Source organism: Sebastes fasciatus, chromosome 14, assembly GCF_043250625.1.
Source record: "Sebastes fasciatus isolate fSebFas1 chromosome 14, fSebFas1.pri, whole genome shotgun sequence".
NCBI classification, from domain to species: domain Eukaryota; kingdom Metazoa; phylum Chordata; class Actinopteri; order Perciformes; family Sebastidae; genus Sebastes; species Sebastes fasciatus.
The window spans coordinates 24,760,001-24,784,337 of NC_133808.1; the positions used below are offsets into that span (position 1 = coordinate 24,760,001).

The following is a 24,337-nucleotide window of genomic DNA, read 5'->3' on the forward strand; positions in this document are numbered from 1 at the left end:
CAGCATAATATGCAAGGCTGCAAGAGCAGGATGCAAATACAAAAGATAAAGACACAATATAGAGAATCCATAAAAATGCAGATAGATTAGAAATTATAAAAGATACATGTTGTCAAAAAATATTCACACTTCATTCTTTGTATGTCCTTCTCTAATATTAACATAAACAAAGCTTTTATATGTGCTTGTAACCTAGAGATCATGAGACCCTCAAGTCAAAATACATTTCAGTGAGATATATGGGTCCCCAGGGTGAAGGACAAAGAGACAGAGGAACAGGGTGGTGAGAGAGGTGTCTGCTGTTCATTGCCCTGCAGTAATACATGGAGGAGACTGGTGGAGGTGGTGTGTGTGTGTATGTGTGTGTGTGTGTGTGTGTGTGTGTGTGTGTAGTGGGGGTTCAGAGTCAGGAATGTCAGGTGGCCCTCTAGGCGCAGTGGATATGTCATCATAAAACAATCCGTATAGGCTCAGCTCTGCAAGGTGTGTGACAGTCGGACAGACAGACAGACAGACAGACAGACAGAAAGACAGACAGACAGACCCTGCAGATCTGCTGATAACATGTTTTCTATCCATGTGGGTCTCTGTCTGTCTGTCTGTCTGTCTGTGTGGTACTTTCACTGTCTTGTGTGCAATGTTTCATTAGACAACATCCAATATTTCTAGCTGTCTTTCCCTCTCTCTCTCTTTTATACACACACACACACACGCTTCTGCAAAGCGTCAGTGTTTGAATGTGAAGCTTTGTGATGTTTTTTTTTTCCCAGCGAATCCTCCCACTGTTCATTCACAGCCCAGTCAAGGTCAATGTGGGTTGTAGTGTCACAGCGGCTGTGAAAGTCTGCTGAATGTCCTTGTGTGACTAGCAGATGGACTGGCAGCTTCACAGGACGTGTCTCTGAACTTCAACTTTTCTATTATTCTCTCACTTCACATGCGATCGTTTGAGGTAAATGCAGGTAACCTGCGGGGATTTATTAGAATTACAGAGAATTACCATTGTTAGGAAAAAGGAATAGTTTCCGTCAGTATCTGCAGAACTTATTGGATATGGGGAAAAAATGAGTGACGGACCATAAGGTGGAGGACATCGGTTCAAGCTCTCCTGTCGGAAAGCATGTTACATTCTGGGGTGTCACTGAAAAAGAAAATGCAGATTACATGTATAAAAGACAGGATGTTTTCATAAAGATCTACATCCACACTTAGACGCCTAAACAGTTCAAAATCTGTTCTTTGTCCTCTTTTTGTTGGCAAACTACAAGAGTGCATCAAAGCCAACATCTGTTAAAGGACAGACACAGTCTGCTGAGTCTCAGCTGGGTAAATCTCCGTTCTTGTCCACCCCATGATCTCCATCGTTATTGTTAGTGTGTCTTCATGAAGCCAAACTCATAATTTGTCCTCTTTTACATATTATTCTGTTGTATTCAAGCTTGAAACAGTAATTGGATCTTGGCGCAAACATGCTACAGAAACCCCTGCACTGCAACACTGAATCACTATTTTATGATTGCAAAGTCGTCTGACAAAATCAGTCAACAGGGATACAGGTTGGTGACAATGTGTGCCGCTTGATCGTCATTATAGACGTTTCAAATGACTGATCACAGAGAAAGTTAGGTACGTTAACTCTTCGTAACTTTACTGCAACATGCCCACTGAAGAATTTTGTGATCGTTTTCCAGAAGCTCAGACCGGATTTTTCAGAGATGGGGTTACTGGAGACAGTTTTCGTAAAGCTCAGTTTTCAGATAAGAAAAAATTCCGCCTCAGTGTGGATGGAGGGCATAGTATTGACAAAGACAAGTCACTTTTAGCCAGAGGGTTGCTGGTCTGTAGCTGAATTGTGCTGTGACCCAGCTGTGGATGGAAAAACAATGTCCCTAAAGGGGTCAGTCATTTACACTGCCTTCCTACACTTTGTATATTTGGGCAAAATCTGGTAAAATCCTGTCATCTAGAAGGACTCAATCCAATTTAAAAAGAGAAAGATATTTATAAAAATACCTACAATATAAGATATATACAGTACTAGGGGTGTAAATCTTACAAATATTGATTCTTTGGACAACAATACAATACTTGCTGATATCACAAAGTCTTCCACGATACGATTTTGATTCAATTTGGGGGCCTTGTTATCAATATGAGATGATATATATATCCATTTAACACAATCAGTTACATTTATATCAACTCACAAAGAGCAACTAAAATATGATTTTATAATTATATTACTGGTAAGGAGGGACCGCTCAGACAGAAATGGTGACACAGATGTGAATTTCAAGATAAAGGCGTATCTTATAGACGATGATATGTATGAATGTTTTCACTTTGCATCGATATTGGATTGTTGATCATTGATTGTTGATCCAGATCGATGTATCGTTACACCCCTATACAGTACCATAATAGAATACTGTACATTTTTTACCTTTACAGATCACTCTACCATTATTACCAACCAAAGCATAATTCGTTTTTTTTTTGCGACGAGGTTCCTAATCTGTGTTGTGATCAATTGGAAGAGATGATGTAAGAAGGAATGAAAAAAATAAATAACACATCGTGATTTTTGAAGCTTAATTTGTAAAAGCTCCGACTACCTTTTTTAAAAATATATTCAATCTCTGTGATGTTCATGTGTTCAGCGTTCTGCTGGCAGCACATTCGGCAGGACTCGGGACATTCATTTTAAATAAAGCTGTGGTGGATTAAGGGAATCAACGCGAAGGAATCAGCTACTTCCTTTTTATCCCCACTGACATACGTTGTCATCTTCTTTCACTCACTCACTTGTTTCAGTGGCTTACTCGCACACACATTCGTGCACAGATTCACACACTCACACACACACACACAGTGGCCGACTGTGGTGCAGCTAGGGTGAAGCCACACCTGTGGGTTTCTCCCCAGTCTGCCAGGACAATGATGCTCTCTGTTGAAAGCTGCTGGACATACCATCATACATCTCTCTTTCTCTGTCCGTCTCATGCTCGCTCCTCTTCGGTGTCTCTGCGTGTCTTTAGCCGTACTTGTCTTTTGAAGGAAAAAATACCTATCGCACAGATAGGTTGTCGCTGAAGGAAAGGAGAGAGAGCTGCAGTGATGGACAGAGAGTGAGAGAGAGAGATGAAATGCGGGGAGATAGCTGTCCTTTCAGAGCCTCTGCTGATTAGAGCGCTCTAATCATTTGGCCTGAGAGCAGAGAGCACAGCTCACAGACTCAGAGGGGTGAGGAATGTCTTTGCTCTCTTATACTGCTTTTGACTGCAGTGCTTAACAGGGCCAGCTTTGCTCTATGTGTGTGTGTGTGTGTGTGTCGTAGCCCCAGTTTGGCCGACGGCCCGCCTGCAGCGTGCCACAGGCCTACAGGTGCACACACACTGCATTTGTGTGTGTTTCAGCTCTCTGCATTGTGTGTTTATGTGTGTGTCAGTCCAAATACATCTCCAACCCAGTGGTTAATCTGTTTAACATGCACTCAGAAATGCACAAATGCACACACTCAGTCATACCGTTATGGGAAAATATATGCACACACACACACACACACACACGCTCACACACACAGACAGGCTCTATAGTCAGAACCGCCATCATCACCAGAGGAGAGTTTCATTGTAACAGATCTTATCTTGTCTGCTCCACTCCTGGTCTGAAAAGCTAGATGAGTAATCAGGACCAGGGAGATGGGCACAGATAAAGATTAAATGACGATGTGGTTTTGGCATCAGGGAGAGAACTGAATTAAACGTGTTTATGTGTGTGTGTGTATTTGTGTGTGTGTGTGTCTGCGCTTTTGAGCATGCATGCATTTTTGTGGGCATTCATACTTTAAATGTGTTCCAGTGTCAGAAATATGTAGGGCAAAGGGTAAAAGCAGGGGCAAAAGCAGTTCTCACAGTTTTGGGGTCGGCAGAAGGCAGCTTGAAATGTAAGTGTAACATTGCAAGCTAACATCAAGCTGCCTGCGTAAAGTAGGAGTTGCTGCGGAGTTTTGAGTCCTTTCTTACCTTTCACGTTTCCGTTGTACCGGTTTTATCATAGTTTTCTGATATCATCTGTCATACTGCGTGAAATGGTGAACAACAAATTAGCTAAATAAAATGACAAACATCGCCCAACTCTATCACCTACTATTGTGTATATTTTAAGGACCCTCTCGCCTGTACTCTGATTCGAGCCCGGGTCCCTGATGTGAAATCACCCTAAGATGTCTATGTGGTACAAAAAGCACCAGCCTTCATATCAACTTAGCTCTGCTCTCCATATTCCATAAAGCTATAGAGCCCCACAAACATCCACGCACCTTTCCGACCCCTACTTTTCATCTGAATACATCCATTCTTGGACGATTTGTATCTTTTGGCTGGCAGCGCAGTTGGGTGTGCCACTGTACCAAGTTGTTACAACAGAACAAAATGAATGTTTTTCTTCTGTGTAATTGCTTTGGTGGTGTTGGTTTCCCTTTGGTCACACTTTATTGCTACTATTTAAATTGGGTGCATTGCATTACAAATTATGAGCGCTGTAACGTTTTATTGAGACAAACTGCATTGTTCTCAACCATGTTTTACATCAGCCAAAACAACATGATCAAGCATGTCTGAAAGAGATCAACGTGTCCCAGACTGCAGGGTCAGGAAGGCAGAGAAGCAGTTATTGAGGGCACACAGACCCTCTCACACCGTCCTCGCAGGGTCATTGGCAAAGTGCTGCTGAATTTATTCATATCTATTTTTCATTTTTGGGACACCAGACAAATTTTACATGTGTTTTGGTTTTCATCTCCATTTCTTAATCCCCTTACTTTATCTCTTTGTATCTTATTCCACACTGAACCCCCTCACCATCTCTCTTTATCTCTAAACACCCTCCTTTTGGCTGCCTCTCTTTGACTCTTTTTCATATTCTCTCTCACACTGTGGCGTCTCAGACTAGCGCTTGTCGTGACTGTCTTCATCTCCGGCATACTTGAGGGATTAAGGAGGGATGAAATTCACTCATTCGTGGGCGGAGTGAAAAAAAAGAAGGGCCCCGTACAGTACAGCACTTTATCTATGGTGCCGTGAGATCCTTAATGAAACCTGAGGTCGCTCTGAGCACCAACGTTTAATCTCTTTCTGACCCACCTCTGGGCTCAGAAAACACTGAATAAGGCATCTATTTCTATATGAAACCTCAGGGTTTCTTCCCCAATTTACAGCCACAATATGAAAAAACAAACTAATGTAAAAACAAATCACCAATATGATCTTATTTAGATTTTTTAAGCCTTTTTTAAAGCAAGGTTTGGATTCTAACAGCTTGTGGCAGGTGGTAGCATTATCCTGCTATCATTGCTTTTTATTTGGGTATTTGTGTTGCTTTGTCTTGTTTTATCTCTCGATGTATGACCCCCCCGTCTCTGTTTTGTGACTTTATCATCATGAAGAACTATTCATGCGAGACAGTGTTTCCTTAAAGTCCCTGATAATATCAATGACTGCACGTCCTGGATGGTGTTTTGCACCGAGCTATCTGTTCAAGAGATGTATCATAAATGACAGTGGCACTTTGCACGAAGAGGATCTGATTACTGTTTGGCTTCGTAGTTCCTTCTCCGAGTGTGCTTTTATCTCTGTGCATGCCTGCACAGTAGTGAATGAGTCTGCTTGTGGGTACTGTATACTGTATATGCAGGATTTTGTGTGCAAACTGCATGTGTATGTATCCACCTGAAGCATCTCGTTCTGAGAATTTGAGCTTTAATAGGGTCACTTTCATCTTTATATGATGCAGTAGATGCTGAGGCTGCAGAAGGCCACCGAGCAGGAGACAAACATGAGACATTTCTAGTAGGATTTGAGTCAGGCCAATAGTTGTACAGTATACAGTGTACAGTTAAAGATGCACCATTTTGTCCACTTCTGCTCCATGAAAACCAAAACAGAGAAGTGAAAAGTAGATTGACGTCTTTAGTAATGTCCATTGTGCACATAAACCTCCTTAAGCCACCCTAGTTGTGATCAATTTATTAAAGACTTCTGCTTTTCTTTGCACCTGCCACATGCACTTTCCGGTTTCTACGTTGAAGGATTCCAGTATCTTATTCAACCTCGCAGGGATGCACACTCTTATGTACCGATCTCCAAACAAGGGCAAGAATGCTGGGCGCTTACTGTCATCCTATTATCCAATTATTGCACCCCATTTTTGGGTATACTGTATCGCCGGCAATGTGCTTTTCCACCTCAGTTCACTCCACCTTCCGATTCAGACCACATTCCCATTCTACCCCCATCATGCCCCGTTTGTTTCTAAACTTATATTGAAGACAGTACCGTAGGGATTATAAAAATAGCCTTCAATCAAAATGAAGGGATGATTTCATCCTACTGGGGTTTCACAGTTTTCTTTTATGTACCTACTTTAATCCGTACTCACTTTGATATCTGTTTTAATTGTTAAAACTCACATAACTTGACTTAAGTAAAGGTCAGCTATGTAATTAGCATGCAACTAGTTTTAAGTCCTGCTATTGCTCATGTCTCTGCTCTGATCAGTGTCTTTCTCCATTGTCCTTTTGCAACTGTTGTGCAGCTGCTCAGTCTTAAGAAGATGCTGCTGAAATTAATTAACTTGTATCATATGGCACTTAAGAAAAAAGAAGATGGCAGCATATGAAAGAAAAAGAAGAGAAGATACTGCTTACACAGATCTATATCTGTGTAAGCAGTATCTTCTCTCTTTTTTGATAAAGATAAGTCCATTCTACATATTAATATTGCATTATGAAATCTCCAGGACTACTCTCCAGTGCCGATATCAAACATGTAAACAGAACAAAGAGAAAGCAAAACATTATATTAATGTTTCTTTAACATATAATCGGTCAGTTTTCAACACTCGGGAAAAGTGCATACAAAAATTGCTGTTTTACAATCATTGTTGCGTCTGCTCTTCCACCAGAAATAACCTCTCTTTTTCTCTTTCACCAGCCCACTTTGCAGTAGATCAGAAGATCATAAGGAAACTTTTCTCTCTCGTTGTCAGAGCTCTCTAACTGTCTCTGACTTTTGCTTCCAGGAATCCATCCAAACTTCATCCAGTACATTCACTAGTTTTACAACTCTACACCTCCCATTGTAAAAACCAGGCAGGCTATTGTGAGCTGCTGACAGAGCTGGCTTCCCAGCGCTGCCCCTGGCACGTGCACACGCACGAGCACAGACGCACACTCACTTACACTCACTCACACACACACACACACCACACACACACACACACACAGAGGCACAAACAAGCAAACACAAATATAAATATATGAATATAACACATCCATAAAGATCGACACATACTGAATAGAAATACACTTGCATGCAACTCTCTCTCTCTCTGTCACACACACACACACACACACACACACACACAGCCCGATAGCAGTGGGTATATATAATGAGTGGTTGTTGAGAGTTAGTGTGCGTTGCTAAGTACCTGTACCTGCTAATTAACACATACAGACAGTCTGTGTGATTTCATTATCTGTGTGACTTCCACACGCACACACTGGAGGAGAACACACACATACACACGTACAGTTCCGCACGAATTGTACACACATAACACCTGTATTGAAAATACGGCATTGTTTCCATAGCGATGTTGTCAATACACTCTCAATAATTATAGAAGGAATGCAGCGTGGGTGTCCCTGGAGTCTGTATACAGACATATTTGCATGTGTAGACTCTGCATGCATGCTCGGATGCTTGTGTGTCGATGCACTTATTATCTTTTACTAGAATTTCCACATTGCACCCCAGTTATCATGGCTCATGCTGCAGGATTAGGTACATTTACTCCCCCTAATCTTCGGACAAATTGAATTATTAGAATGGATTACAAGGAAACCATAACTGTAATCCGTGCTGTCTGCCATTATCACATGTTGAAGGCCTGCTGGATAACAGTATTTTTGTCAGTTTGCCTACCTTTCCGTGATGTGTTTGGCTGACACAAGATTCCCTGTGAATGACGTTTTCACTCAATCACGTGTTGACATGTTAGTCTGTCATATAAATAGCGTTATTTAGATAAAATTAGATTTTCAAAACCTTCAAAAATGCAGTGTGCAAGGATGAATGTGCATGCGTGCGTGTGCACATGTCTTGCTCGGTATCGGACCGCCAGGAGAGGGGATTGGAGAGAGTGTTTGTTCTGCTTCTTAAAACAAACTCTCGAAGCAGATGAATGATATCAGGCGGTGCGATTAACAGGGACAAGGCTGAATGAAAACCTATGAGGTAGTCTTTTGCTCTCCCTCTCTCTGTCGTGCACACCCCTTCTGACTCCTATTTCATGGTAAAAGCTATGGAATCACATCTGCTGAGATTCACTGATTTAAAGTGTGGAGAAGAGTCGAGAGAGAGATGGAGTAAATGAAAGGTTGATGGATTAAATGAAAGGTTGATGTGAGAAAAGGAATTGTATGTACATAGTTAGCAGCATGGAGAGGGTGAGTGGGGGACAGCTAAACCAAGGAGACGAGGAAAAGAATGGAAATAAAGTCATCTCATAAAGCCGCTTTCCTTTTATGCCACTGAAGTGGCCACAGATGCTGGCAGTGCTTCTAAGTGGCAGCGCCAAGCCCCTCTTTCCCATTAAGAGTTAGAATAAACTATTTATCTTTATTATATACACTCATCTGTCAAAGCTATCGAGGAGGTCCAGGGTCTGTATTCATCAAATACAAGATTTATGTACAGTATATATATTTAAATGCTTTAAATATTTGCACTACACGAGACACGCTTGATTTATTTTTGCAACACATTTAAACATTCATTTTTTGTTCTTCTTTTTAGTAACATAATATGTATATTTTTCATTTAAATCTGGGAATTGTTTTAGCAGCGCTGATTCGAGGGATATGTGCGGTTAAAGCGGTGAAGTTCTTAACTGCTCCAAAAATCTCCAGAGAGGCTGTTTTATCAGGAAATCTAGAGAGTCTGCCCTCTGGTTTACCAAAATCAACTTAGCATTAAGATCAACTGTACACGGCCTGTCTGTTAAGAGACGTCCAACTGTTTCACTTCCAACTTTGTGAGGACCACACAGTTCTCCCGAATGCAGTCCAATAACAAAAACGCAGACTGGCGAATCTGACGTCAGAGCCGAGATGCTTCTGGGAACCTCGGTGCTCTGTTGTCTCCCACGTGCCTGTCTCAAGAAGCACATTGTCGCCACAGCTGAGAAGTGGTGGGCAGAGTTGGCAGGCTTAGCAGCCACAGAGAAAACTATGCTTGCATTTGGTTTGTGGCTGCTGATGAGTGCAGCCACATTGTTTACTGTGCGTCTAAGTTAACAGGTGTTGCTCAACAATATGAAAAGTGAGAACTTGCTGTTGATATGGTGTCACTGAGAGATTATTCTCTTCTCTAACATTGTTTAAATGTTTTCCAGGGCGGTGGGCAGTCCGCTGGTGATGGACCCCAACAGCATTTGCAGGAAGGCGAAGCGTCTAGCGGGGAAGCAGGCTGAGCTGTGCCAGACTCAACCAGAGATCGTCAGCGAGGTGGCCAAAGGAGCCAGGCTGGGCGTTAGAGAGTGCCAGTACCAGTTCAGGTACCGCCGGTGGAACTGCACCAGCCACAACAAGTACTTTGGCAAAATACTGCAGCAAGGTGAGTGAGGGAGGAATGAGTTTGGCTTGTTGATAACTTTGTTTGTCTTCTTCTCCTGTAGCAGAACATTTTAAGGACATTCCACGTGTCATGATAATGCAACCTTTTTGTGTGTCATTTATACGTCACAGGCTTGTGAAACTGCTTTTCGTGTGTCATTTAACGCCACGTCGTTATACCGTGAAATGGTCGTGGTTATGTTGAGGCAACAAAACCATTTAGTTAGGTTTAGGAAAAACATCTTGGTTGTGTTTAAAATAAGTATGTTAACTAAGTAAAATATGTGTGTAAGCAATGTAACAGAAGTACCTGAAAACACATCACCAACGTCAACTAATGTAACTTCAAAAGAACTCAAAAATCCTTTCAGACATGAACATCAGTCTCCTGGTTGAATGTCCTGTGTTTGTTGGACCCATGCACCTCCCCTCCTGCCCACCTTAAGCAGTTTCTCTCACTTTTTTTTCTACATCACTAGCTCTGAGCGTACAGATTGCATGTCGTACACATGACACGGCAAAAGCAACAAAGGCGTTGTTATTGCACTAGAAAATACTTACAAATTACAATGTCATTCATACGCCATTTGGTGAGACCAGCCTGAGCATGGAGGGCCATTTATAACTACAGCAATACAATATATAATACAGCAATATACAAGATATTACGTGTCAATTAGTGAGCTTTAGAGGCACTCGTATACAGATTTTGTTACATTTGGACAGAGCTAGGCTAGCTGTTTCCCTTTGTTTTCAGTCTTTTTGCGAAGCTGAGCTGACTGTCTCCTGGCTCTGTGGCCTTATATTGAATGGACAGATATGAGATTGGTATCGATCTACTCATCTTGCTCTTTGCCAAAAAGGCAAATAAGCATATATTCCAAAATATTGAGCATCAACCAAATTGTGTTAAACAGGTCATAGCAGTTGTTTGGATTTGTTCAGCCACTCGTTAAAATTGAAAACACTTGCATGTGACTCAGTGCTATGGATTTTTGACCCTTGACCTACAGTAGACTTACGATGGGAAGTTCCCATAATCATCTCTGCGGCTCTCTCCACATCAGCCCTTCCAAAAGCCTGTCACATGGTTTTTAAAGAACACATTAAAAATATTGTCATGTCCCATTTTTCAGCCGTGAGTACCTTAAGATCTGAACCCACGACCTCACGACCGCAGCTGACGGCCTTACATCAACTTGAGGTCAGATCCCCGTCTGATGGCCCTCCAACAGACAAGGGCAGCTGTTGTATTTCAGACCAGACGTATTCACACTTGACTGACTCTCCTCTTCATCAGATTGGGCACGCTTGAAATGATCAGCTAAAATTGCCTTTTTCTCTTAACATCTCTCTTAAGATCTCTTAACATCTTCCTCCAGCTCTTTGAAGTCTGTAATATAACTGATGTTGGGTCACCGCTGGGTCTTCTCCAATTACTGTGTTGGTTTTTCTCTTGTATGATTAGATTCATAGAGAGCTGCCTGTCTCCTCTTTGAGTGCTACTACAGAGAGCCTTTATCTCCGTGTTGAGTCAACAAACAGGGAAAAACCGATATTAATATACAACGAATGTGTCAAGCATGTTATTAAACCCATTTTGGGTCTCATTCCTACAAGTTGTGCATACTGAAGTTTTGTGCTCGCCTGTCATTAATGTCTCAAGGAAGAAGCACATGACATTTTAATCATATTCATTTTCCATGACATTATATAACAGTCAATACTGAATTGTTATTCTCAATCTTCTGGACTTTTTACATCAAAGATGCAAAACTTTCCCATTTTGGAAAACTTATGATTACTTCTTGGCGTAAGCGTACAGAAAAAAAATCCAAGTTCCCTTCAGGAAGAACAAAACTCTTAAAATGCCGTTTGACTGTGACGTAAACTTTTAACATTTTCCTGTACTGGAAAGAAAAAGTTGACAGCCGGAATACGTGTTTGTACGCATTTAACATTTATGTGTAAGGTGCAAATCTTGTTAATCTCTCGTTTGTCAAAAAAATTTTTCCTGGTCCCCGCTATCAAAATAGAAGACCTCCGTGGCAGAACAGTCTATACCCTGGGAGAGGTCTGTTATCATTTGTAAAGACAAAGTTCTCTAAAAGGACTGTGTGGAGTGTCTGTCCTGATCAAAACACTGCAGATTTACAAACTTAGTTCTGTTGTATGTTGCAGTCAGAAAGCTGATTATATGCATTAATGCATTAATATACTATATTTCTTATGCACAGAAAGCAAAAGTAGGAAATCAAATTTTCATTCTCAGTTCTGTGTAATTGTAATTGATAAGATCTTTTTTTTTAAATCACATATTAAGCTCATAACACATAGCCACTTAAAATGCAGAATCTTCCTTGAAAGCATCCTCTTTCGAAACCACACAAGGTACATTTTCACATTGTATTTGTTAAATATCCCGGACCATTCATCTTCAATAATACAGGCTGTTCTCATGCACTGTTCGTAGATATACCTACGAAAAGTAATGCACTCAATTTGTATATAATCCATGTAATTGTGATCCAGGAAGCATAAAGAGTGACAAACGCCGCGTAGAGAGGAGGTTGAGGTGGCTGGGTGGGTCAAAAAACACAGAACTTCACCCAGGAGGCCGCTGTTTGTACCCTTAAGAAGTCAACATTCAATTATTTTTTATTTATTCAATTAGTTATTTTAACCCAAACCACAATTTTTTTTCTAAACCAAACTAAGTTGTTTCCTGTGAGGACAGAAGTTTATTTTGAAAAGACTGTATGCATTGTAACAAGCAATAATTGACACGTTGCTGGACTTTCGTAGGAGAAATAAAACATGAGGAATAACTTTTTGTAAGAGATCATATGAACCGTTGAGGATAACATGTCACATTAAAGGACACCATGTGGCCTCACATCATCAGAAAAGTTTACATTATATGTCAGTAACTTGTGTAGCTGAACCCGACAATATGGTTAAAAAGTATGTTTTTATCCTCTTATCTCATTTGACACTGCCGGTGTTGCTCTCTGACAGGAAAAAACAGAAGGAGAAAAAAGAATGCAGACACAAAGATAGATCGAGGAAGAGAGGAAGAGAGGAAGAGAGAAGGACAAGAATCTACCAGTAGAGGATAGACTAGCAATTAATCATAAATTCCTGGCTGTCTATAAGGGAAGCCAAAGTGCTCCCCTGTTTTGAAGCCTTTGTCCTCAATTACCTGGATCTGCTCTTAATGGCTGTTTATCATGAACTAGTAGCAGTAAATGTCAAAATAAAAGTGCCTTTGTATTTAATGTTCACTCTCCCTAAGTGGTTTACTTAACCTCATTGACCTCAAGTGATAATAGACTCTTTCAAATTATTTTAATGACAGGAGTTTTTCTTTGTAGAGAAATTAGACAATCCTAATGAAAGCTGCTGCAGTCTGCATAGCTTACAGTCCATTCATCTCTGCCTTATTTAGCTGTAGAATCAATGTGTTCTCAAAAACAACGTGGTTGGGCTTAAAACTACTACGTTTGTACAGTGAAAATGAAACTGAACGTTGTGAACACGGGACACGAACAAACAGAACATGAACAGCGGTCTCCTGGATGAAAGCCTTGTGTTTGTTGGACCCATCCACCTCCCCTACCGATCGCCCGGTGTCTCTTTTCGTTTAGAAGCTACGTCACCACACTCCCAGCACACTTTCCCTGAGCGTTTGATAATATTGCTGCGGATGGGTTTTCATTGCAGTTGATGCAAAGCTCGGTGCGTCTTGTATGCCTTGTATGTCGGTCTCTAACGCCGACTGCCGTGACAAAGCGTCGGTATTTGACGCCCTGGGAATGAGAACGGGCTGGTAGAGTGTGTGTCACTCTTAAGCACGTTCATATATATACTGTTAGTAGACATTTGTAGCAAATTAACCTCACCTGATTATCATATAGTCTAAATGCTGCTTTAAGTACGTGGTAGTGATGACGTCCTGGACAAAGAATATTCCATTGTGTGCTTGTGTTAGGGTTATAACTGTACAGTGAAAACAAAGCCACAGGGTGTTTGGGAACACAGCCAATCCGGCTGAAACGTCCTTTTCTGCTTCCCACTTTGCAAAAACACCTCCGGGCTATCTTCACCCACTGTTCAAACCGTGCAGTACTTGTGTCGTGTGGTGTGCTCATTAGCTAGAGACACGGCTGCTGTATGTCAACATGTGTCTGATTGTAAAGCTTGTCAGTGGAGTAATGAGATAAGAAGGGATTCTGTATGAGAACTGTACAGCCAGGATGCATGCATGCGTAAGGCTTTAGATTATGAACACGATATTGCATACATCATATCTCCAGCTGTATGGCTAAAACAACACACACACAGACATTCATTTGGCATGGTGCACGTCTGCTTTTTGACTTGAACACTTTTGCATGAAGCCACTTGAAGAGAGAGAGAAGCCGAGGGAGATAGGTGTGGAAATGTGTGTGTGTGTGTGTATAATAGGGATTTTAGTTGATTTCACAATATTACTGAAACTCTGCCATCTCGCACCTTTATTGCAAAAAGTGCGAATGAATGAACATGTCGGCACAATGATGAATGACAACTCATTTTGCATTGGAATTGAAATGTTCTCTCCTCTGGACATAAACCTTCCACGTATATTCAGCTTCAACACGAGGTCTAATCTCGTCATTAATTGGTAGTTATCATCATCTTTTCCTTGATCTCCCCGCCGTGTTTAAATAACATACAGACCCCGGAGCGGTCATGACTGGCAGTTTGAGCCAGCCAGCATACTGTACAGTGATGCTGGTAATCACATAAGAGATGTTGCTGCTCTTTGAAAGTCATGATAGATTGTGTACTGTATGTGTGTGTGTGGAGTATTGTTCTGGACTCTTGTTCTGGGCTGGTTGCAAATTAATTAAACTAGTCTATCGGGTCTTCTAATTAACGATTTTCACAGGTAGACACACAGGTGTAGAGACAGGTATATACACATGTTTACACCTTTACACTTGGTGTTTTCTCGTATTTAACTGGTATTTGAAGTAAATGAGTATATCCACTGTACTGTATGTTTGCCAGACAAAATGATGCAGCGATGTTCTTCTATTTTTTGTTACATAGATTTTCTTGTACATTAGCTCATATTTATTTCCACTTGTTACTTTTTGTCAACTAATAGTTTACTTAGCTCATAGTTTCTTTACATTTACAGACTGGCGATGACTTAATATCATATCTAATTTGATGGCGCTCACAGTCAGCCTCAGCCACAACAGACAACTTCGTCCAAATAGACTTTCTGGTAGACTAGATGCTCCAGGATGTATTGCAGTCTCCTAGTGTCCTCGCTGTCTTTGGAAAAAGCACCTGATGTGAGCAACAGTCACTGTAGGTGTCACCAAATCCACTAAAACAGATGATCCTCAGAATTAACACCTTTCTCTATAAGAAAACTAATATATTTTTTATTAAACTATGCTTATTTGGACTGTGAGGGGATTTTATATCGAACTACTTTCAGCTTTTACATCCCATATGTCCTGAGAGTCAGAGTATTAAAAGAATATGTGCTAATTCCTGCATAAAGGCCTTTCTGGAATTAGAAGCAGACGTAGACAGGCCCAGACACCCGCCGTGGCAGTAGAATTTGTTTGGAATTCATGTCTCCGAGGAAAATATGAAACAGGGTGCCTCAAATCATCCGATTTTTGATAGCTTCTTTTGCGCAGAACAATACTCCTCTCTCTGTATCGCTGTACTTTATCTCTCTTTCAACCTTTTATTTCCTCTTACGCTCTGTGGCTTGGCAGCTTTTAGTTGGATGATATTCAGCTCCAGGTTACTTTTTTAATAAACCACAATAACAATTTCAGATTCAAGTACTTTTTTGCTTGAATTAAATGACTATCAACATGACATTTCCCTCGTGCAGATGCTAAATACAGTGTTCCACCAGTGCATCTGAGGACATCTGGACAGGCTCATAGCTTGTTTGGACACAGCTCATGTTGCTATCTCCATATTGTATTAATATTGAGTTGTGTGCCGATTTCACACACGTGTCTCTAAACGGAACCAGGGAGGTTTTGGAGAAGACACATCTTGAATTGAGTATGTTGCTGCTCCTGAAAATCTCAGCCCAATTCTGCTGAACAGCAGGAGCAGCAAGGTGTGGTCTTTAACTGAGCCGCAAGCAGGGTGTACACTAGCACACCATGCACCACCGTGCACATATAAAGTCACACACAAATAACATTAAGTGATTTAGTTAATCTGCCACCAACCACAGCAAATCCCAAATAAACCATGAGATCAGAAATCCACAGGATTTAGGCTTCAAAATAAGACACACAAAACATTAGACACGCAGACTATTTGTGAAAAGTCATAAATGCTTTAATCCTAAATAAAACAATACGTTTCACACATCGACACACACAAATGCACACAGATTTGCCTGCGTTGGAGACATCTCTGGGTGTTGGGGTGTACAGCTGGTATTGATATCACGGCGCGCTGGGGTGTGCAGGTCTCGTCGCACGCCACCCATTCTGTGTGTGTGTGTTACCATTCCTAATGAATCCCATTCACTGAATCATGCGATATGGAGTTGGCAGTGTTGACGGTGGTGACTGCACGCTCACCGCCTTCCAGCTCTTTAAAAGTCCTTCCCTTAGTCTCCGCACACACGTACAATGGATCGCTAAGTGGCTATTCTCCCTCACATTCTCTCTCTCACACACACACATGCATATGCTCGGTCCCTAGTTCCTCATCTATCTAGGCAGAGTCCTGCCATTGACTCATCAATGTCCTGAACAATTCCCACAGCTTGCTTGTTTCCAGGCAAAATTGACAGTCTTATTGTCAACAAATCCTGTGAACAGAGCAAAATTCAGCAAAGCATTAATCTGTGTCTCAGTTCTGTGGCGCTGCAGCACGTTCTCATCCTGTCTCATCAATTACGCTGTGTCACACCCCTAAGCGTCATTTTAGGATTAGGCAACAAAACCACTTAGTTAGGTTTAGGAAAGAACTACATGGTTGGGTTGAAAACTACTACATTTGTAAAAATGTAACTGAACGTTGTGAACGCGCGACACAAACAAACAGCTGAACGTAACGTGAAAGTGAAACTTAACGCACGGGACATAAACAGCGCTCTCCTTGGCGTTCTATGGCAAATAGGAATAAGATATATCAGGCTTTATCAGGCTACTTGTTAGTAGCATCAGTTAGAATATCACCAGCTCTTTCCTTTTTGTTATTATTATGTTCCTAAGCAATGTTTCATTTAATCCCAGTAGCTAAACACAGAGGTTTAATATGATCTGAAAGATCTGGAAGGTTTCAGATATTAGATTTGTTATGCATCAATAAAGATTTCCCACCAAAGAAAGAGGTTTTCATAGCCAGTGTTTGACTGGACAAAGAGCACAAAGAATGCATAAGATATTTACGACAAAGCATTCAGCCCGGTAGGTCTCTGAGATTCTTTCATAGCTGCAATAACTGAGGATAAAGACGTGTTGAGCCGAGAGTGAGAACGATGCTGGAGCCACCGGCGAGGACAGACGATCAATTTGCAGTTGTGGTTGGACATGCCTTCAGACAGGAGTGTTAAGCTCCGCACCCGAAATAAACCAGCAGCTGTGGTGTGTACAAGAGAGGGAGAAATAGCCGACCTCTCAGCACCACAAATCCAATGAGATCGTAGTTAATGGACCAGGATTGAGAGAAAGGTGCTTTTATCCTGTTCCATGTAGCTGCCATATGAACTGACTGGATGGAGAGGCAGACGCCTGGTTGGATGGATGGATGGATGGAAACTAGCTTCTGTCACTTGTAGTGCTCTCTCTTTCCCCCCAGTTGTTATCCTGTGATTGATTGAGTGTGATCAACAGATGTCTGAATGTGGGTTGTGTCTAGAAGGTAACCCCCAAGTTCCAAAAAAGTGTGAAAACTATTGCGAGACTTGTTGCCTGACGACCTATCCTAACCATAACCATCTCGCAAGAGTTTTGCAACTTGGGTGTTACCGTCTACCTAACACAACCCTGAATGTGGTGTGGTGTAATGTGGAGGTATTTATGTTGTGCATGTCATAATTAAAATGCTGGATCCAATCCTCTGTTTTGTATTTTGAGATGGTGTGCCAGTTTGCATTTGGATTATGAATTATTCCTTTAAACTGTGGTGAAATCATAACAGATTTCTCAATCAGATATCAGTGTATCTTGCATTCTGGGCACTTGTGTGCAAACCAAACTTGGGAACCAATCAATAAAATCAATAAAACCCCTCTTTTACTTATCCGTTTTACCATAGATATCCGGGAGACGGCGTTTGTTTATGCCATCACGGCGGCCGGTGTGACCCACGCCGTGACCCAGGCCTGCAGCATGGGAGACCTCCTGCAGTGTGGCTGCGAGGCGACCAGGAACAGAGCACCTCCGAGGCCGTCCTCCTCCTCCCCCCCTGGGGACGGAGTCAAGTGGGAGTGGGGGGGATGCGGAGATGATGTGGAGTTTGGTTATGAGAAGTCGAAACAGTTTATGGATGCCAAGAGGAGAAGGGGCAAGAGTGACATCAGGACGCTCGTTGACCTGCACAACAACGAGGCCGGGCGGCTGGTAAGTTTCAGAATTAATACCTCAGTATGTCTGTGCAGTTTCTGTTTCCATCCTGAATTAGTTAGAAATACATTAAACACAACTGTAATGTGTGAACAAATGTATTTTAACCGCTACTGTGCTGAACTCAGGCGTGATATTTCACTATACTCTCAAAGATTTTAGCAGCAGAGGTGTTGCTTGTCCTGTGGAATGTTCCATCATTCCACGAACATGCAAAAGAGAAAGACATCGCCCCCAGCCATATTTGTGTAGCGGCGTAAGCTGATATTCTAACAAGAATCAGGTTTCTGAAACACAAAAACAAGAGCGTGCCACACATTTTGTTTTCAAGCCTCCGAGGCAGGTAGCTCCTAACGTTTCCACAGCCCCTTGTACAAGTTTTAAGTTCCTCTATTGTTGGCCGTATGGACGCCGAGTGAAGTATGGCCCCGACAACGTGCTACCGAAAGAGTAGAGATAAAGTAGCAACGTTAATTACGTTCATTTTGAAATATAGCTCGGTAAATCTTCCAGATCACTTTTTTCTTTTTTAGCTGTCAGTGTTTCGTCTCAGTGTGCGTTACACCCACTTGCAGAAATGTTGACACATGCACAACCGAAACTCAGAGTTACAAAGTTCACTTTGGTTGGGGTCAAAGGCAGGTAGAGAGGAGAGGGGAGGATCATGGGACATGGTCCAATTGTAGCATTAGCGAACAAACCATTTGAACAAAAGGAGAGATCTGCACACAAATGCCTAGAGGTTGAGAAATAAGCGTGCTGTGATGCGTGCAAATGTCTATGTGCAAGCACGCGTGTGCACTTGTACACACGTTTTGCAAGTGTGTGTGTGTGTGAGCGGGCAGGTGTGTGTGTGTGTGTGTGATGGGTTAATTATGTGCAGTATAAGTGAATGATCTGTTGTCAAGGCTTGTTAGATGTAGGAAGGCCAGAGGCAACATGGAGGGAGAGGGGGGTTGGGGAGTTAAATTCCTTCTGAATAGCGTCTGCTTTTATCTTACCTATCTATCAGTGTGTGTAGGTGTGTGTGCGTGTGTGATCCAGTGGCTTTGTCCGTGATATATCATGAGAACACAACAGTAAAATACTTCTTTAGGGAACTTGTCATTTAGTCAAAAAGCAGTCCTGCTTCACTTCAGGGTAGAAGTTTAAAAAAGTTTCCTTTGTCCCCTTTTTTTCTGTTTGATCAACCTTCTCCCTTTCTCCTTATTTATCCCCCATTTGCCCTCCTTCAACTCTCTGACACCCACCCACACCTCCACTACCAGGCGGTGAAGCTCTACATGCGGACAGAGTGCAAGTGCCACGGCCTGTCGGGGTCGTGCACCTTGCGCACATGCTGGAAAAAGATGCCTCATTTCCGTGAGGTGGGCGACCGCCTGCTGGAGCGCTTCAACGGCGCCTCCAAGGTGATGGGCGGGAACGACGGCAAGACCCTGATCCCCGTCGGCCAGAACATAAAGCCGCCGGATAAGCAGGATCTGATCTATTCTGACGAGTCGCCCGATTTCTGCCTCGCAAATCGGAAAACTGGTTCACTGGGGACACGGGGGCGCATGTGCAACAGCACAGCCATGGACATCAGCGGCTGCGACCTGCTGTGCTGCGAGCGTGGCTACCGGGAGGAAACGGTGGTGCTAGAGGAGAACTGCCTGTGTCGGTTCCACTGGTGTTGTGTGGTCCAGTGCAAGAAGTGCTTGGTCCGGAAAGAGCTTAGTCTCTGTCACTGATGAACTGAGGTCGACAGCAGTCAGTATGACTTGGCTGATTATAATAAACTTCTGTTACATTTTGAGGTTTTTGCTTTAGTTTGGCTAGTGTGGAAGAAGGATAGGGTTTGGATTTTCATGGTGATCCTTTTTGTTTCCGTTTTTGCACCAGCCACATCCAGATAATGCCCCAAAGATGTTCATTTCATATAGTATTTGATCCCAGTTCTGGCTGTTTGGTTCCCAGGAATTTCTGACAGTCATAAGAGTTGCTGGCCAAGCTTCAAAAGGTACAGAAAGTAAATGCAACCACATGGAAACAATGGCAATGGGGGACTAAAAGAAGTCATATAGAGAAATGTTTCTTTCTGAACTACCTATTTTTCTTTTTCTTGTGTATGAAAAAGGACCAAAGAATGTGACAATTTGTATATCCCATCTCAATGAAAGAGGAGGACTTATGCACGGAGGTTTCTTAGTGTCACTTCCACCTCCAGTTCAACAACAGAGCTCGACGTTGACTGCCATCTAAAACCAAAGAGTTTCAGACTTCACCTTGTGCTGATGCACCTCATTTGGTTATGGAATTTCCCCAACTGACCGTTTGCTAAGCCCCGTCCCCCTTAGTTAATACCCCTGTGCAGCTTCCCATTCTCACATATACAATTTACAATAACAGCGCAAGATTTACCACTCAAAATTCTTAGTATTTTTTGCAACAATGGGTCCTTGATTTCAGACAGAGATTGACAAAAGCAGGCTTCAGTTTTGCCGGGTGAAGTTATAACTGTCACTGGCAGATTTTATCAGCTGTAGCTGATGAGCTGGATGTAAAAGCAGTCTCCAACTGTCTTGTTTTAAAACAGGAACAGTTTACTAAACAAATGATACTTGGTCTTGGATGCAACTGCAGTAGCTTACCGGTAGTAAGCCATTTAGCCGGGCATGCTAACAATTGCAGCCTTCATTGGAGCAACTATTCTTTATACGCTTGTCTTTTGGGTTTTGGAAAGGCTAAAAAAGAAAAACACCGCCCTGCAAACTCTTTATATGCGGAGCATCACTCTTACATCACGTCATCTCAGCATGTGGAGAAACCCTAAGCTTGACAGGCCTGCCATGCCCTGTTACGGTCGCCAAGCTATGATTGGCCAGTTGCTGTTTGTGGGAGGGGTTTAGCGAACGATCAAGGATCAATAGAAAGATTAACGATCTCACTATGGCCCAATATAATATTCTTATTAGCAATAATCAGAGCATCTTTACATTTTACCCCAAATCTTTATAAAGGTTGATATATATCTGTCTCTCAGTTACAGTAACTGTAGCCTTTAAATGAATATCACACACCAAATACAAAAAGATGCTGGTCTTGACTTTCTTTTTTCTGCTACTTCGTCAAACATATACCAAAAAAAAGGGAAATGGTATCACATTATCATATTTGAAGAATGCTAGCTGTCAACACCATGTTTAGCAGGTGTGGACTTGGCCTGCCAGCAAAGACTGTTATTTATATAAAGATATGATGACAAGACTACTCACTTCCATCTCTCTCAGAAGCACTTTGGCTGCCGCGGACTTCCTCAATAGCTTGGCAATAAAACCTTTTTGCGGTTGTCTGTTTCTATTAAACCAAAAGAGCAACCTTTGACATTGTTTGGTATCGAGAAAATGTATATAATGTATTTTGTTTATCTGTTATGATATACAGGGCTAATGTAATAATGCACTTTGGATGTTAGCTTTCGTTTGATACTGTATTTGCATATGTGTGTGTGAGTGTGTGTGTGAGAGAGAAAGTGTTGAGTATGTGTTTGTACAGGTTGGCCAGTTATCACCGTATCCTTCAGCTGACAGTACTTTTTATACAGGCCTATATCTTCAAGTTGCTGTCTGACGTTAAACTGCATTTTGTTGGTTATTGAAAGCACACATGCTCTTTGACTCTCTGTCTCTGTGTGAGGCAGACAAGATCTTTTATTTGTTCCTTTTCAGAGGAAGTATGTTTCCCATAAACCTGTCATCTCATTAACACTTACGTTTTATTACCAATGTACAGTAAGTATACTGAACTATAATAATACATTGCCTCCACTTGTTCTGTTAAGGCTGTTTGAGTTCACTGAGTGTTCGGGTTCAGCTTGTTTTGATCTGATCTCACAGTTGGTGATGTTTGTGTTTCAGGAGGCGATCATGATTCAGAGCTGGCTTGACCATAGTTACTTTCAATATCTTCTATATGACAGCTTTTTGAAGGGGCAAAATCAAACGACCACCTTGATTAGTGACATGTTTTAGGATGGCTGTAATGTGGGCAATATCTCCCAAACACTTTATATGATTAATGTGCGTGTAGCTTTGTTTAGTAACGTTTCAACTAGACCAACATAATTTTAATTCCAAAGTAAAAAAAAACACTGGTATACAGTATATTTTCAGTAACAGTTAGCAGTTATCCTTACACCGAATTCACACCAGGCAGCGGCGAAGGGCGTTTCGCCGCAATAATTAAATTTTTCTGCGGCCGAGAGACATTCATGTGTTTCAGGCGGGAAAAAGGTGTTTTGTAACATACATCAACACGAACCAGGAGTCACAGGATCTGTTTACTGATTGGTTGCAGGTCCTCTCTGACCGCATTTCACCAGTAAAAGTTGAACTTTTCCCAACTTTTGTTTGGCCGCACTTCCCCGCATAATCAAACGGCCGCACCTCGCTGAACTCGGAGGCGGCCGCTGCAGCTTTATATTGCATGGCAGTTCACCGCACTGGTGTGAATTTGGCATTGCATTTAAGAGACTATAGTCAAATTTATTTTTGAAATATTCATCGAAAGCATTTTAGGAAGAAATACATTTTGATCCTGAATCCAGTTGTATGAACAAGGTCCCACAGTTTCATATTTTGCAGTTGCAAGACATATAGTCAAAGTTATTATTTGGATGATCACTATTTCAGCAACTGAGAGTATTTCCGTGAAAAGCTCATGTATTTAATATTAGAATGATATCAACAACAACATAAACTCTCACACACTTGTTATGAAAGGGCCATAAATATACAGTACATGGTAATCATGCTGACATGCTTTTCAAACAACAAAACATTTCAGTGGCAACTACATAAAGCAACCCGTCTTTGGCCAACTATTGTGTTTGTGTCAAACAACTTAACATCGATTTGTTATCTATTTAAAGACATTCTTCTTCTCATGTTTGCTTCACGTTTCATTATGCTCTTCATTTTCGTATTCTTCAGAAATCATTTCATATCTGGATGTTATGTTGCATTTTCATTTAACGTAAAACCACCGTGTGTGAGTCACGTTCAAAACACTATTCAAATAAAATGTAAAACATTCATGTTTTTTATTTAATCTCATTCTTTCCATGTGCATTATTGAGGTCATATGAGACGTGAGGTGATGAGACACTCATTGTAAGGTTTTGAAGTGGTGGACCCTTACAACCAGGACGGAAACCAGCAGGATTGAGGTGTATAGCGAGCGTGGTGGAAAAGTGAGCAGAAACCGACCAACCAGGATTTTTTTAGAGCTCAAGTTTTTACTTGTGACTATAGACAAGTTCCAAAAATCACAAAACTCTCACCAATGGTTAAGCTGGACATACACTGTATGATTTTAGAAATGTGTTGTTTAATTCCTACTCATACTGTACGAGTAAATCGTTTGCGATGTAAAGACAAAGCTCACGATTTATGTGCTCACACTGTACGGTCCGATCGTCAGCCACGACCCGAGTGCTCACACTGGACGTGTAAAATAGAAAAATAAAGACACGGCCCACAGGCCTCTGAGGGCAGCTCTGGCTGTGGACAGTTGTCAACGATTTGTTTGAAAGCTCCGAGGCTGGTCCAGTTTGTTTGCTAGCAGAGGTCTGTACGGGTCACAATGCTAACAAGGCAGATACGTGCTGCCTTGATCATCTGTGCCATCCTTTCTGCTGAAACGTCTAAAAAAAGAGGCCTATGTGGACTCGCAGGTGGGCTAGGAAGACGTAGACGGTATGGCTTGTCCATTTTGCAGAGAGATCTGGGAGGAGTTAATCGATCCCCAGTCCCCCCCATACATGGACAAGAAAACTGGGTAACACGTGTCACAGACACTCAACCTGATTCCCCACCCTCTCTCTCACACACACAGACTCACACAACACTGCTTTTCCCACATGGCATATATACCTGTGGTCTATACCAACAATGAAGGGCACATCCCCACTCCCACAATCAATTTAACTTAATGTACGCTATAACCTTAATATTTACATATACAACAACAACACATGAATACAGATGAAATAATATGCATGATAAATGGA

General features: G+C 41.8%; 1 protein-coding gene across 1 annotated transcript in view; it reads left to right on the top strand.

Annotated features, from left to right (window-relative positions):
- Nucleotides 1–23,360, top strand: part of wnt6b (wingless-type MMTV integration site family, member 6b) — a 23,745-nt gene extending 385 nt beyond the window's left edge. Inside the window, exons 2-4 of the mRNA XM_074659789.1 lie at nt 9,457–9,677; nt 17,981–18,285; nt 19,557–23,360. Of these exons, the coding sequence (XP_074515890.1) occupies nt 9,457–9,677; nt 17,981–18,285; nt 19,557–20,018 (988 nt within the window). The 3' untranslated portion in view covers nt 20,019–23,360. The remainder of the gene's footprint in view (nt 1–9,456; nt 9,678–17,980; nt 18,286–19,556) is intronic.
- Nucleotides 23,361–24,337: the final 977 nt, after the last annotated feature.